This window comes from Corvus brachyrhynchos, unplaced genomic scaffold, assembly GCF_000691975.1.
Source record: "Corvus brachyrhynchos isolate BGI_N302 unplaced genomic scaffold, ASM69197v1 scaffold43, whole genome shotgun sequence".
NCBI classification, from domain to species: domain Eukaryota; kingdom Metazoa; phylum Chordata; class Aves; order Passeriformes; family Corvidae; genus Corvus; species Corvus brachyrhynchos.
Window position 1 is genome coordinate 4,193,190 of NW_008237353.1, and position 15,753 is coordinate 4,208,942.

At 38.3% G+C, this 15,753-nt stretch overlaps 1 protein-coding gene across 4 annotated transcripts in view; it reads left to right on the top strand.

Annotated features, from left to right (window-relative positions):
- CDKAL1 (CDK5 regulatory subunit associated protein 1 like 1) overlaps positions 1–15,753 on the top strand; it is a 389,233-nt gene that overhangs the window by 136,071 nt on the left and 237,409 nt on the right. For all 4 annotated transcript variants that reach the window (XM_017730699.1, XM_008630909.2, XM_017730700.1 and 1 more), the window contains one exon: positions 8,546–8,666. In XM_017730699.1, the coding sequence (XP_017586188.1) occupies positions 8,546–8,666 (121 nt within the window). The remainder of the gene's footprint in view (positions 1–8,545; positions 8,667–15,753) is intronic.

Below are 15,753 nucleotides of genomic sequence, written 5' to 3' on the forward strand. Positions count from 1 at the left end.
TTCCTGTGGGCTGTGGGGATCCAAGAACTGCTGCAGCATGGGTCCTCTGCAGGGGGTGCAGTCCCTCAGGAGTAGGCTGCTCCGGTGTGGGTGCCCCATGCAGTTATTGCCAGAAACCCTGCTCCAGGCTCCTGCTGCCATGGGGTGTTCCACAGGCTGCAGGGAGATGAGCTGCTTCACTGAGCTCTTCTCCAGTGGCTGTAGGGGAATCCAGTGGGGTGCCCACAGTGCCTCCATTTTCTTCTTCTCCTCTTCCTCCTTCTCCTCCTCCTCCTCCGCTTCTCACCTTGGTGCTCACAGGGCTTTCCTGCACACTTTTTCCCTTGCTGCCAGGCAGTGTTTTCCCTTCTTTACACCTCTGACAGCTGTGGAGCTCCACTATGCCCTGTGGCAGGGCTTTTGGAGCCAGCTGTATCTGGCACTTGGCAGCCCTGGCCTCTCCTCACAGAGGGCCCTGCAGCCCCATCCACACACCCTGGGAGCAGTACCATGTCCCTAATCCTATTTCTAGGCAGTAGAGTTGTCTTTGAAACTGAGATTGTGGAAAAGTAAAGGTACTAACTGGAAAAACTGCATTCAAGGCAGGTTGGATAAGGGCTTAAGCAACCTGGTCGAGTGGGAGATGTACCTGCCCATGGCACAGGGGTTGGGACTAGACGATCTTTAAGGTCCTTTCCAACCCGTTAACATTCTGTGATTCTATGAACTTATGCCAGGGGCTGTGTTTGACAGACTTAAGAAAGTTGGGCAGGGTTGAAATCATGTTTTCAGTGGGCAATATACAGAGCTACAGCGAGTCAGCAACTTGGGGCCACGACTGTGATTAAAAGATTGATCCATCACACATTTGTATGTATCAATTACTGAGGTTCATGGCATAATGGGGTATGTGTCACCCCCTGCCCCTGTTTTGTGTCCCATGGATTGGAAATTTTGGCAATACTCCTATTTAAACAAAATTATAATTTTTTTGTTGTCACTAAAAATTAAGAGATTTTTGGGGTTTTTTTCCCCTTCTGTTATTTAAGAACTACTTTGACAACAGGCACTGGCTTATTAAGGACCTGGCTGGAGGGTGTCCCACTGTATGGCTTTTAAAGGAAGGTTTTTTCATGCAGCCAGATGCTTCAGTGAGGGCACCAGGCTGCGTTTTGTTTGCCCCTTTCTGATTGCTTATTAAAAGTGTGATGCACTGAAGGGTACTGATGAGTTCAAAATAGTAATACCGTGATCTGTGCCAGTATAAGTTTGGAGAGTTCAGCTTTGTAGACTGTAATTTAAATAAAAATGTAGAGCATGATAAGGAATATACAGTAATTATGGAGAAACTGTTTCTGCAAAGGCAGATTTTAATTTCTTTTGTAAAACATCGATAATGATGCGGCTCAACGTTAAAGTCTCCCCTGCTGGGTAAAGAGATTTCTGTTACCATCCAAGTGGATTTTGTTCTTACAAGGAAGTTTATTTCTGTTTTTGCTATGCCTGTTCATATGCTTTGGGGCATGCAGTGACTAATTGGTGTGTGAGATGATCCAGGACTTTAGATAGGTTTTGTAATTATTTTTGTCAGTGTAGTTATTTCATTGATTTCATTTATAAATCTGATAGAACTGATTATCCCTGTTATGACTGACATCGTTATGACTTTATTTTGTGCATAGCTCACAGAAACTGAATGGGAGATAAATAGCGCCACAAAAGAAGAAAACAAGCAACTGGGGGAAAACAGACTGAAAATCTCAGTAGCAAAATTGTGATTGCTCATTGTTAAGTGAGCCTGGGATGTGCACAGAAAAGGTGCCTTTTCTTCCAGACCTGTATGTGCTCTTTTCCACACTTTGAGTGAATGACTGTCTTACAGCATTCCTATTTTTCTGTCCCATTCACATTGGTTAGACTTACCTGGATTTGGCTCTGTTAGAGAATCCTTGTGGCTGGTAAATGTAAAGAGTACCTCATTCAAACCAGGGGAATTTGATAGAAGCTTTCTTTTGCATACAGTGAGAAGTTCAGCTCAGTGTTTCACTCTAAGACTAAATTTGTTCTGTTCAGCCTGCATGCCCCAAAACATTAGGCAAGTTACTTGTGCTGCTGCAGCTGGCTCTGACAATTCTCCTTTCAGCACTTCCCCAGAATGCAGCCTGTTTTATCTGATTCAAAATGTCTTTTCCCTTGGAAGTTTCTCTCCAGGATCTCCTGAGGTTTTGAGCAGAATCTTTGATCCTAATCAAATGCCTTTCTTCACAGAGAGGTGAGGACAGAGGGTCAGGGGAACTCTTCCTGTAGTCGATTCTTAGTATTGTCCTTCTGAGCTGTGGAATTGTAGCTGGCATTTTGAGCTCACAGGAGATTTGACGTTCAGACACTTTTTCAGAAAGACAATAACATTGCATGATCTCAAAATAAGTAGGGTGAAGCTATTGAATCCTAAAAAAAAGAAATAGTGCCTTAATAGGGCATTTCAAGTGCTTTTGCTGTGAGAGAGGAAAGTACTATGGATGTGTCAAAAATGTTCTTGAATGCTTATATTCTTAATTTAACTTGGTGAAATTTTTACATGGACAGTAATTCCTTGTTAATAGTTATCTCTTTTTCTGTATGATTTGTTGTAGAGTACGGTTTTAGCGCTTACAGATATTGTTATGATTGAATCACACACTGCACACATACAAAGAATAAAGAGATACAGGGGTGTATGAATTTTAGCAATCTGGGACACCTGCAGATATTTTCTACTGAATATCTTGTTTTTGAAATTACATAAAATGAATTTTAAAAAGCTCCTGTCTTCACCAGTGTGACACTCATATTCCAGAGTCTTCCAAAGCAGTATTATTGTTGGATACTAATTCCAAGTGCAACACTTAGTAGTTCTCTGTATTTCAGGCTAGTTACATATGTGCTGTATGCTTAGAAATAACTGCACATTTCTATGAAGCTTTTTGAGTTGTTATAGGGTAGAAGGCAATCTTTTTATGAAAGAGTTTTGAATGCAGAGACTGGATCAAACATACCACCTGCTGTCATCATCCTAATGGGACTGGATGCCTGGCCCAAGGCATGGTGCAGTGACACACAAGGAATGATCAATAACTGACAGCATTAATCTGAATTATTCCCTGTCTCTTGTAATGGACCCAGTTCCTGCCTACACCAGATGAAGGAGTTTGACTGTTACAGAACATTCCCATCTTCACTGATCTAGAAGAGGAATAGTTTGTATTAGTTGCTTGGTCAGGAGCAGGAAATAATACCTTTCAGTTAGGTTTGACTTCTCTTTGCTCCCTGTATTTACTTGAGACAGGAAATCCCACTGATGACATTCAGCGATGCCAATGTGCTGCTGGCCAGCTGGGGTTGGTTTGGGTGGGAGCACCCACACTGCAAAGTTCTAAAGCAATTAGTGTCCTTGTTTTTGCACTTGTCCTTGTCTGACAGCATGTGATTGCTCTGGGGAGCTTGGGAATTCCTTTGAAATCAGTCATGTCTGCTGTGGGACAGCATGTTTGTGCTGCAGGGCAGGGAGAAAAGATGGGAGAGGAGCTTATGGTCTGCCCTTGCTTGATGCTTCTTTCAGTCTTTATTACTGCTTTTGGTTCTTTACATTTCTTCCTTTCATTTTTCTTTGAGGAAATTTATTACTTTGTTTTCCCCTCTTATACTTTTACCTTCCATTCCTTAGCTACACTGCTCCTGTGTGCTATTTTTTCCAGTGCTGACCTTGAGAAAAGGAAACTCTCTATTCATTAAGAACCAAACAGTGGTGGAAGGAAATGTGTGCAAGAGTACATGAAATAGTGCTTAATCCTTTTCCCTAAAGATGCTGGAGAAGATCAGACAGGCTGGTGAGAGACACCTGAGAGGTGCAGGACAGTGCATTGGCAGCCGTGTTGTGAGGAAAAATGGTGTCTTTCAGGAAATGGTGAACAACCTCTAAGCATAGTGGTGTAACTGGGAAAGGGAAAGAATGGGTAACAGAACAAGCAGAAACAATAGAAATTGTTGCTGCCAAGGCTGGGGTTTCCTGCATCTTTGAGGATTTTCTGTAAAATCATGGTTTTGAGCTGCTTGAGATATCTGCATGGAACTTGGAAGCGAACAGCTAAGAAATCTGTCTGGCTGGACGTTGTGTTTCAGAGTCACAATGTGTAGCTCCAGTGGGGTGTGCAGGGATGGGGAGGGACCCTCAGTGGGTGCCCTGTTCCATCTTTCGAGCAGATACAATTTACCAGCAGTTCTTGTGGGATGCCAGCCTACAGACAGAGTGAAGCTGACAATTTTTTTAAACATAATCTAGATCTACTAGTATCTGATACAATGCTGATAGCCAGGTAAAGTTGACTAAAATTGACTAAGCCAGGCCACTTCCCCCTCACTTATTCTTGTAATAAACTAGGAAAGTACCAATCCCATTTGAATCTGTTTGCCCCAATATCATTAACATGCTTCTGTGGTTGTAGGTGACAGGGATCTGATGGTAGCCTGAGGTTCATGGGACATGTAATACTATAATCTTATGGCAAAGAAAATTCCATTACCTGTTCCCTTCATATATTTGTATTTCAAGTTTGGGCATTCTCCATCAATCCTGAAATACATACAATTATGATTAAAGTTATACGTACATGCAATTAAAACTGTGCTACTTCTTGGTGTCCTTTTTAACAAGTGAAAATAAATACCTTTAAAATATTTTCATTTTGCATACTGAATTATCAAACTAGACACATTTAAATGCCCTCTTTTAGACTAGCAATAGGATTTAATATCCTGATTAATTCATTCCAACCTCATCCTTCTTGCAGATAGTGCCAAGTAATGTAAATTTCATCTACTGACTTCTATATAAAGATGAGTTTAATATTAAACAGTTCTGAAAACTAGAGAGCTCTGATTCATTTTGAATTGTTCCTAGCTTGATTTCATTTGCACTTGCTGTGAGTGATTCTGCTCTGCAAGTGTCCTTGCTGGACTTGGTTAGTACTTCTGTTATGTTGTAATCTGTATTAATTATCTACTAATTAGTGAAAAATTGCTCTGAAGCATGACCTAAACCACCAATTAACTTTTTCAGGTTTTGTTTTGTTTTTTTCTTAATGGAATCTTATCTGCTGCTAAACTATGTGGAAGTAGAAAAGTTATTTTTATAGCAGAAGCACAGTTAATAGGCCCAGATCGTTTAGGCTTTGCTATCTAACCTGACTAGATCTGTTTGTCTTTAAGCTGTGTTTCAAAGCTTGCACTGCAGAGTGAGCTCTCAAAAAAGGAGTGGTGTTTGTTTGATATCTGAGATGGAACACTCATCATTATGGTAATAGAGTTGTGATTAACTCAGTTTTCAAAAATGTTATACAAAACTTTAAAAAAAAAAGGAAAGAAAACAAATGTGAAAAGAAAGACTCCTTTTAAGTTTGGGACACCTGCTTTGCTTAGGTAAGTTATGCCACCTGTAAAGTCAGAGAGAAGGTAACTTAATCAGATAAAGTGCTTTAGAAGTAAAGCTTAACTGCAGTGTTTTGTCCTGTTCTAAGCTTTGAAATGAGGTCAAGAATGAGATTTAAAATTACTGCGTTTTCTGTTAAACTTGATGTTGGTCTGGGCTTAATAGTGCTGGTTACACAATCTAAAAAAAAAAGTTATTTAGCTTTTTACCAGTTGAAGATGGCAAAATATTTATTTTTAAGTTTTCTTGAAATAAGTATGAGGAAAAAAAGATTTACAGCATGTGAAAAAGTATGATTCAGTGTTTATTAAGTTATGTTTTATTAATAGTAACAATTCTGTAAACAGATGCTTCAGTGATTACTTAAAATGAAACAAAATAGTCCTTGTATGGAGTAGGGAAAAAAGGATTTAAGGTCACAAATACTGTAATCAAGAGAGGTTTTTTCTTAATAAAAATAATTAAATGTGCCTGCAACACAAGTCACAGTAGTGGGATGTGCATGTGCTGCTTGCTTTCTGGAAGCATTAAACTTGCTGCTAAAAGTCATCTCCCACTAGGGGCATTTTTTTAAGCCTCTGGTGTCGGGACTGAAAAGTATAGGGATGTTTTTATTCTTGAGTACCCCACAGGTTTTACAAGCCTCATCTTGGTTGGAACTTCAGTGTCATTCAGGAGGAATATGGGAAATGTATTTTATGGGAGAATAAGCTGCCATATTTGATTGCCAGGCCATACATAGATTTCCTGATCAGGCACAGGTTTGGGGTGGGTGTTAGCATTCAGTGTATCATGTGGGAGATGGTCACAGAGCTGGGGTTTCTTTCCTGAATAAAGGAAGTCTCTGATGACAGGAGAAGCTCAGTCTTGTTCTCCCTGTAAGTTACATTCTATGTGTAGACTGTCCTAATGTTGTGGGGGTGTTTTTGGGGGTGGTTGCCTGTTTGAGTAATGCTCTCAGTGTGAGAAAGGGAGAGTGTGAGCTAAATTCCTGTTAGAGAGCAGCAACTCACGTGGCTGTTCCTTGTGAGGGTCTATGTTCCGAGGAGATGAGGCCTCCCTGATTCTGTGCTCTGAGATACTGCTTGGGAAGGGGGGCAGGTTGGTCTTGTGGTTTGTTGTTTTCATCTTGTTTTTTAAGCTTAAGAATGGTGCCTTGACCTTAATTCTAAGTGTGTGAATTTTAAATTACGGGTAACTTGTTGTTTTTAAGCCTGATTGTTTTAAGACTGCTGTGAATTGTTCCACTATATTTTCATCCATAAATCCAAATACACCTTTAATATGGTGAATGCAGTTGAATATTTTTAAAAAATGGAAAAACTGGTTTATTCCAAATAAACCACAGTATTAAGAAATACAAAAAGGAACGTTCTCTGTTTCTAGTTTAATTTTTATGATTTACATAAGGCAATCACTGTTGTTATACAAGTAAATAAAATGGTGCCATGCTTGCAGCTCCTCAGTGAAGCATAAGATTGGGAAATGACTGATGGTGTATGGAGACAAAGATATTGCTGTTATTCTCAGGAAAAGGTAGAAGTGAATAATTTAGCAAATGCTAGTAGCACAAACACCATATTACTAAATCCACCGCAGGATGTAATGAAATTTTTGTCAAATGCAACTGCAGAAGTAATGCCTTTTGTTTCCTGTCGACATTGTGATGTCTTCTATCAGTATTAACCATTATGTCTCCTGTTGATATTAACCTTTATGCTATCAGGTCAGTTCTACTCATTTGTTCATTAGATCACATTTTTGATTGACAATCTTTATGTATCTTAAAAAAAACTTGAGGAAGATGTTATTCTAGAAGTAGTTGGGTTTTTTCCAGGCTGTTGTTGCCACATCAAGGAAATAAATTCGGAGCATGAATGCCACATTATTCAAAAATTAATTGATGACTCCTCAAAACAGGCAGTGAAGAAAGGCGTTGACTGATGAAGGAATTAATTTTGTAAATAGCTGTTGGTAACATAAGTTAGGAGCTTTGGTGTAACAAAGCTTTTAATTGATTTGAACTGGTCATAGGCTTTGCTGTGCTGGATGTAGCTCAACTCATACTTTATAGATTCATGCATTCCTCTCACCCCCCTCCTATTTCAGGGTTAGTTTTTTCTTTCCTGACATGCTTGGTGGATTGAAGCTGTAGGGTTCACTATTAGGGAGTTTTCCAAATTCAACAGACACATGTTTTCTCTTCCTGCCAGTTTGAGTTGTTGCTTTCCAACTCTATTCAGGTATCTACCATTAGCTTTCACTTGCTGTCTCTCATCTGCCTGTTCTAGGCTTTGTGGAGTAAATGATACAAGTCTTATAAGCTGGGCACACTTTAGGCTACCTTATGCAATAACACACAATTGTTTTGATTTTTCATTGTTAGTTCTTGCTTCTGAATATCAGTGAACACTGTCATTTGTGCTCTTTAAATGTAGGACTTGTCGTGGTATGACTGATGTACGGTTGTAGGCAGTTGGTGAAATTATTTGTATTTTACTCTCTGAATATTAATGGCTTCAGGAAAGCAGTTGTGAGGCAGTTTTCTGACCTGCAGTTGTCCTGATATGGGAGGAATATGTGCAAATCTTGGTAGTCAGCTTAAGTGTGGACATGTGAGGATATGCTTTGCAGCACTTTCTCTCAGACTTACACAGTCAGGTAACCTTGAAATGTGTTGCTTCTCCATAGAATAAACTAAAAAAGTATTTAGTTGTTTATTACCTTCTAATTTAGGTTTGAATGAAATTTTGGGGAAGAATCTTTTAATCCTGCCATACAACTCATTCAAGTATTATAGCTATGTTGTTATTTGCTAGAGAATCTGAAAATGAGACTGCTTAGATAATTTTAATCATATAAAACAGAAAATGCAAGTGTGAAAAGATAATTGGATGAAATAATTTGCTCATTTTAAGATGATTTATTTTACCTGTCAGTGTCTTCTTTTTAAATGTTCCAGCTGGTAGAAATATATTATTACATCTCATTCTCATTTTCAGTCTTTGAAATATAAACACTACTTCTGAAGAAGAGCAAATCAAAACAACTATGATGAGACTTGTTCTTTGTATTGACTGCATTTTTTTGCTTAATTTGAAGGTCATTCTGTGAGACTGCTGGGTCAGAAAAAGGATAATGGAAAACGTTTGGGGGGAGCACGACTGGATTTGCCAAAGATTAGGAAGAATCCACTGATAGAAATAATTTCCATCAATACAGGGTAAGAATCTTCCAAGCTTACAAAACATTCCGTACTGGAGAGGAACACCTTTTATCCCTTTTTGCAGGTCTAGTGTACTACTTCCAAGCTACACAGAAGGAGGCAGGATGACCACTTTTAAATAGTTTAAAATGTTAAATTACACTAATTTTGGAAAATAAATCCTTGCTTATTTGGTTACAAGAAGAAAAGTACATTTATAGGTTTTTTCCCCCATGTTTTTTTGATTTCTAAGATGGTAGTTCTAGAATATTGTTAGTAACTCATTAGGATCTGTGAACATTGTTAAGATCTGTCTGATGTGATTGTCAGCCCAGATGTACCAATGGCTAAATTAGATACAGTTACTTCTATCTTGCCCCTCTAACCTGTTTGTAGAGTCATTGTGTATCTATTTCATTTGTTTTCATTTGAACAAGCTACTCTCTCCTGTCAATCAACTCTAAATGCCCATTTCCCTGTAAGACTACAAGCATCTTTCTGTTCTGTACTCCTGCATTGAGGAATTCTATTTTAATCTTCCTTCCCTTGCTGCTTTCCTTTTCTCAAGGCCAGTTGGTATCCTTCCATTTTGTCAATTTATTAAAAAAAAAAAACAAAGCAGCAGCAACAACAACAAAAATCAGACAAGTCCTCTTCTGACTTTCCCACCTTCCCAATTATGTAGTAATTTCCCTGGTGGTAAAATTTAAAATGCATTGCGCTGGGCATCCCAGGTAGGTGTGAACTTAGTGCCCAGAATGAAAAAAAAAAAAAAAAAAGTGGTGTATCTCAGTTCTGAGTTTAGATTAGCACATTCATAAACATTTCATAGAAGAGTTTTGATACTATCTTCTTTCTTAATTTGTTGTCTTTTAGTGATGTGGCCATCATAACTGCTGTGAAATGTAGTGTGCTGTTTAGGTCAAAATACCAACTCAAGGCTTAGTATGGCTATTTTTTCTTCCTCTTGACTTCTGGTAAATATATGGGTGACATTTTGTCATATTGGTGCATTATAATACCTTTTTAAACAGCATTTTTGTTCATGGATTGATTTTGAAGTCTGGATATGAGCTCTTCTTGGTGCAGTTACTTCAAGTGTTCTAAATTCTTTTCCTTATTGTCTTTCTTGTGAACATCCTGTTTGTGCCCATCAAAATCCTCTTCATGATTAAAACCATTCTTTTACATTGGGCTGTGTCTGACTTTCAGATGGTATAAATTTTCCTTTTCCATTAATATTTATCACAATCTTATGTTATAAAATCTTTCTAGTTGTAAACATTGTCAAGATTGTAAGCTAATTGAGATATGGTCTTGTTCATGTCTTTTGATGTATAGTAATGAATTTAAGATGGGAAAATTAGAAATACTGTTATTTCTAATACCAGATTATTACTAGTCTAATTATAGAGGTTAATGCAAGGGTACTGTAGGGTATGTACACTTACCATTACGTGACTGATGAGGGTAAAACCATTTGAATTTTTTTTAAAATATATTTTCAACAGATGTATTTTTATACTGGATTTTGAAAAAACAAATATTTCCCAAATTGATCAAACTGCAGGCTGTTAACATCTCCTAAGAAGTTACCCTCAGAAACCCTTTCCTTTATAACCTGACAGTTTGCAAACAATAATTATGTGGCTTAGTAGTACTTGCTGTTCTCAGATCAATAGAATACGTATTTTCTACCATAAGACAATATTAAAAAATACTGGAAACCACAACAACATATCTGTTTCATGGGGAAGAAATTCAAATATGACTTGATAAGGCCAAAGCATTTTTAAAGCCTCAGACAGATAAGTTAGTTGTATAAGACACCTAAATTAACTCCTGTGGATACAATATTGCTGCTAGCAAGAAATTTTCCTGCTTCTTTCTAAGCCCGTGGGATACTTTTCTCTCTCATGAAGAGATTAGCAGAAGTTCTATAAACTGTGAACACCTGTGACCTTGCAGAGCTTTGTTTATGGTACAGTAGGAAAATATTTTGACAATGGATGTTTTAGGATTTTAGCCAATCACCCCAAGGGGTGGCTGATCCTTTGACCAATTACACTATGAAGAAAAAAGTCTATAAAAGAGTTTGTAAAATAATTAAATAAATCAATCTTGCTGCACAATTCCTGCCTGCTGGATCTTCTCTCCTCCCTACGGCTGCAGGATACAGTAATAAACTCCTATCTCAATCTGTGTTCTATTGCTTGCTTTCCTCTCCTAAAATACAGATTTTTGGGTTTTCCTGTCTTTCTCTTCCCCTTTCCCAGCCTCTCTAGCTGTGTACTGTAGGTGACTTTTTTGGGTACTGGTCTGGGTTTGAAAAACAAAGCATAGCTTTAGAAAGACAGCAGTGCTCAGCAGTTTCTGAAAATTTAAAAATGTAATGAACAAAGAACAAGACACAGAATGTATTAGTCACTGTGATTTGATTTTGTTAATTTTATCAGCTTTGCGTTAGTAGTCTGGTTATGTCAATTTTTAGTACCAACCCCCACTGGAGCTGAGTTGTTTTCCTCTGTGTAGACACTGGAGAAATCTTTGATGACTATTTTTTTGTACAATGCTCTTTATTTAAAGAGGTGAGTTTGGATCAGACTAGGTGGTCTTAAAACAGTAAAAAAAGACTTCATTAAAAATAGTGATTTCCTCTTCTGAAATACGTTTGTCTGATAGTGTTAAACGATAGCATTTGGGAGCAGCATGAGCAGGGCTTCTCCATGAGGGAAGCCAAGAAGGGACATGAGGGTGGCACCAGCACAGGCAGTGCCCACACCAGCAGGACACCTGGTGCCAGGGGGCCTGAGCAGTGTGGCAAAGCTGGGGGCTGGTAAGAGGACCCCATCAGCAGTCCCAGACATGGGAAATTCCATAATCACAGAATATGCTGAGTTAGAAGGGACCCACAAGGATCAAATCCAACTCTTAGCCCTGCACAGGACAGCCCTGAGTCACACCATGTGCCTGGATGATGAAATGATCACCCACAGGCTGGATCTATCCAGGGGCTCCAGTCTGGATTCGAAAAGGATATGAGGTGGAGACAGGCCTGGGGAGAAGAGTACAAATAATGCAGGTCTGAGATGAGTGTAGAACTGGAGGCAGGCATGGTACTTAAGCTCAAGCCAGGTCTGGGAACAGAGGCCCGAGCTTCACTGGGGCTCCTGGTGCAGAGTGAGCTGTGGAGGCAGCAGCTGAGGCTGGGCAGGTCAGCCAGGGCCTGGGGGTGCCCATGGGGCTGTGACAGGTGGTGCTGATTTACCATTTCCAACTGGGGTTTTAATGAAACCTTGGTCTCTTCTGTAATTCTGTGGGGGCAAGAAAAGGGTTATTGGAGCATGTATATTCCCTCCTCCCCAAAGCATTGGAGTCCTTGACGGCTCATGTTAACCCCTTTCCCTCTCCAGTAGGATGAATTCCTTTATGTACATGGACATCTGCCAGCTGGAACTATTCTTCTGAGGGTTTAGAAGGACCACTTTATTTTCAGAAGTCTCCAAAAGTGCTGATTGTTAAGACATCTCTCATACCCATATATCTATGTCTTTGTTTCCTAACTCAAGATGGTGTCAAATTTGGTAATTTTGACTTGAGACTTCTTTTATTGATTCCTTCTTCTCTCAGAAAAAGAGGAAAAAAATAATTTCTGACCTGAAGACTTCTGTCCTTGTATAGCTGTTAACTTTTCCTGTACTTGTCCATGCACAAGTGCATGCCTACATATGCACGTGTCCCTCTGTGTTTGTTTTGCCCAGACTGCTGCTGTACATGGGTGTCCTCAGCTGTTTGCATGAATCAGATCTGTCCTATCAAGGGACAAACATATCGTGTCTCCACCACACTATGCAGTCCGTAATAATAACAATAATTAAAAATAAACCAAAACAAAACCCCACTAGGTATGAAATACCTGTGAAGATTAGGTGCTACTTCTGTCAGTCGTGAGCCAGCTCAGAGGTTTTATACAGCAGCATGGTTGTCCCTGAAAAGGTGTTGCTCTTTCCAGGGACCTGGCTCTTGTTCAGTGTTTGGCGCTTTCTTTATTTAGTTTTTTTTTTAAAGTAATGGACAGTTTTTTCCTACTGTTAGTTTTGATTGTCCTGCGGGTTGTTGTTTTCGCATTGAGAAATCCAACCTATTTGTTTAATTTACCATGATAGTTGGTGGTTTCTGTCAACAGACTGTGACTCTAGAGAAAAGCTCCCATCCCAGGAGTGACATGTTTCAGAGTTTCCAAGTATGTTTGCAGAGACTATGGTGAGTTACTGGAATGGGGGCACAAGAGACTTACCAGACTTCTCTGACACGCAGAGATATGTTAGTGACTATTTTTCCATGTGCCTTTCCATAGGAAGTCCTTACCATCCCAGTATCCCATACAAGCTGTAGATTGGCCTCTGTAATTTCCCCCTAAGAAATAAGTGACCTTTTCTTCCTGTATTGTTTGCTTTCTCTGTTACTGTTTAGAAAACACTTTTCAACATTTTTCAAATCAATTATTCTTTTTTTTTTTTGCTATAAAACAGGCAGTTAAAAAGCAGTGATTGTCACAGTGCCCGGATAGCTGTCTTAATACTAGTAAGTTCTGCAGTGATATGAGCAGATCTGAACATAGGAACAGTGAGTTGTTCCTGTACTTCAAAATAAATTCCTGCTTTGAATTAAGGACATTTGGTTAAATCAGTTCCACTTTGATTTATGTCATAAGTATGTATTGTATAGGTCATCATCATCTTACTGGAACAAGCCAGGTAATAGCAGAAAAGCATGTTAAATGCTGTTTGGAGAAAAGGCATACATTTTTTAACTAACCTCCAAATGTGATTATTCTGTTAGTTTGGAGTAAGAAAGAGAAATGTTCTCAAATTCATTTTGCATTACAGCTTTATTTAAGTCTAGGGGAAAATCTTTTACTCCTTGTGGTCTCATCTTCATTAGTCAGTTTCAAAAGCCACGTAACCACCTAGACAGCTCTCTTTAATGGGATCAAGACTTGTTCTTCTACATGTTAATTAATTCTGTATCTGCTTCAACTCTTACTTGTGTATCTTTGTTGTTGGTATGACTGGAACTCCCTTACTACCATTAACATACATTCATATATGACTTTATTTGTGCTTTTTCTGGATACCCTGGGAAGCTTGGTCTAATTACAGTAACAAATTAGTGTTTGTTAAATAAAAAGAGGCCTTAATTGTCACTGCTAAATCCCTGAGCTCTTGCAGTGACCTGTGTTGCCTGTTGAGATTTTTGGCTAGTTGAACTGTCTGAGCTAGATTTCTACCTTCCTGTGGCATTCAGCAAACATCATCTATACCTGTGGGGTCCACCTTTGAAAATGCTTTGTGTGTTCATATCACCTCTTCGTAACAGGGATGAATTTTCTGGAGTCACTATCTTGAAACCATATCAAAGTATCTTTGATTTCTCAGATAAGGATGTTGTGGCTTAAGTGTGAGAGCATGTGAAGCCAGTGCCTTTCTGTGCTGAAATTCGTGGGATATTTCAGTAATAATCTCATCAGTTCAGCAGAACAGCTATTTCTTTGGCTTTTTGTGTTTACTCTTGTGAACTGAAATCTATTCCTTAGTACAAAGTTATCTCTAGATAAAAATATATAAAGAGATGGAAAATGAAAATCTTTCTGGTATGGGAAAAATTGGATCACCTACTGTTTGACAGTGATAGACTTGTTTTTTTGGCAAATGCTTGTATATTTTTGTCTATCCAGCTATGACACAATGTTTTCAAATTGCCCTCTAAAATATTGCTGTCCCCATTTTGAATGAATAGTGAGTCTGAATTACAAATCTGCTCATATCTTGCAAAAATCTTTGACTGAGTACTTACAAGGATGAATTCCATATCTTCAATTTACCTGATTTAGTTTGGTTATTAATAGCATACACATTCTCCATATTTTAATGTTTTACTTTTCAAGGTACTCAGGTAAGTGATGCTGCAGTCAAAAGAAGATTTTGATTTTTAGAAAACAAGATGAAAACCTTTTTTGATTGGCATTCATTATTATGCTTGGAGAGGCAAAATAGTATTTCTTTGGATTACAATAATACAGTTGGTATATAATTATATATTACATGAACACAAATTGTATTTACTTCTAGTAGAGTTCAAGGTAAATGCTTGGAGCGAACTCCCCAGGAAATATGAAGCTATCTATAATTACTTCAGCCCTACCTTACCTTATAATATTTAAAGGGACAATTTTCATAACTATTTAGCTCAAACACTGATGACATGCTAGAGCCTATCATGTCAGCCTCAGAAACAGGGAAGGTGGAAAGTCTAGAAAGGTAGTGTTTGTGTTTTTGAAAGGAAACCTCTGCATCAGGCTTTTTTGTTTATACTTTAATCAGTATTTGCATATTCATATATTTAGATTTTAGCTATACTGTCTACCAAGCACATATTTCAAATGTGTATGTAACAGATATCAATCTGTTCTGTTTTGGCACAATTCACAAAACAATTTACATAATGAAAATTATGGATGACATAGTTGTGTGTATCTAGGCATTTTAATTTTAATAATAAAATCTGAAAAGCTAGTAGTCCAAAACTTGCAGAAACCACATTGCTGTAACTGGGGGAAAAGGAAAACCAGTTGTTTACAACAGAAAGTCTTAACAGTCTACTTTTTTGCCTAAGGTCTCTTTCCACTGCAACTTACTGTAACTCACATCTAAGGTCATTATTTCTTAATTAGATATTTAAATGGCATATTGATGACATTCTCTGCAAGATTTCTCTCTTTTTTGGTTATTACTAATTTCTTGCAATTATGGAATATAAAATTATATTTGGTCTGCTACAAAAAGTGCTACAAAATCTCTAGGTGCTGCATGGTAGCAATTTCACTGAAAACTTGGGAAAAATTGTATTGTTTATCATAAAGAGGTGATATATCAATGTGGCTTGCATTCTGATCTTACCAGCTGTTGTGCTTGTAGTCATTTCTGTTCTCTGTGTGTGTGTCTTGTTTCTGTGCCCCCTTGCTGAGAATGTCCCTGCTCACCTGTGCTTCCTCATGCACAAAAGTGGTGTGTTTTACGAGGTAGTTTCCTTGAGCAGCTTATGC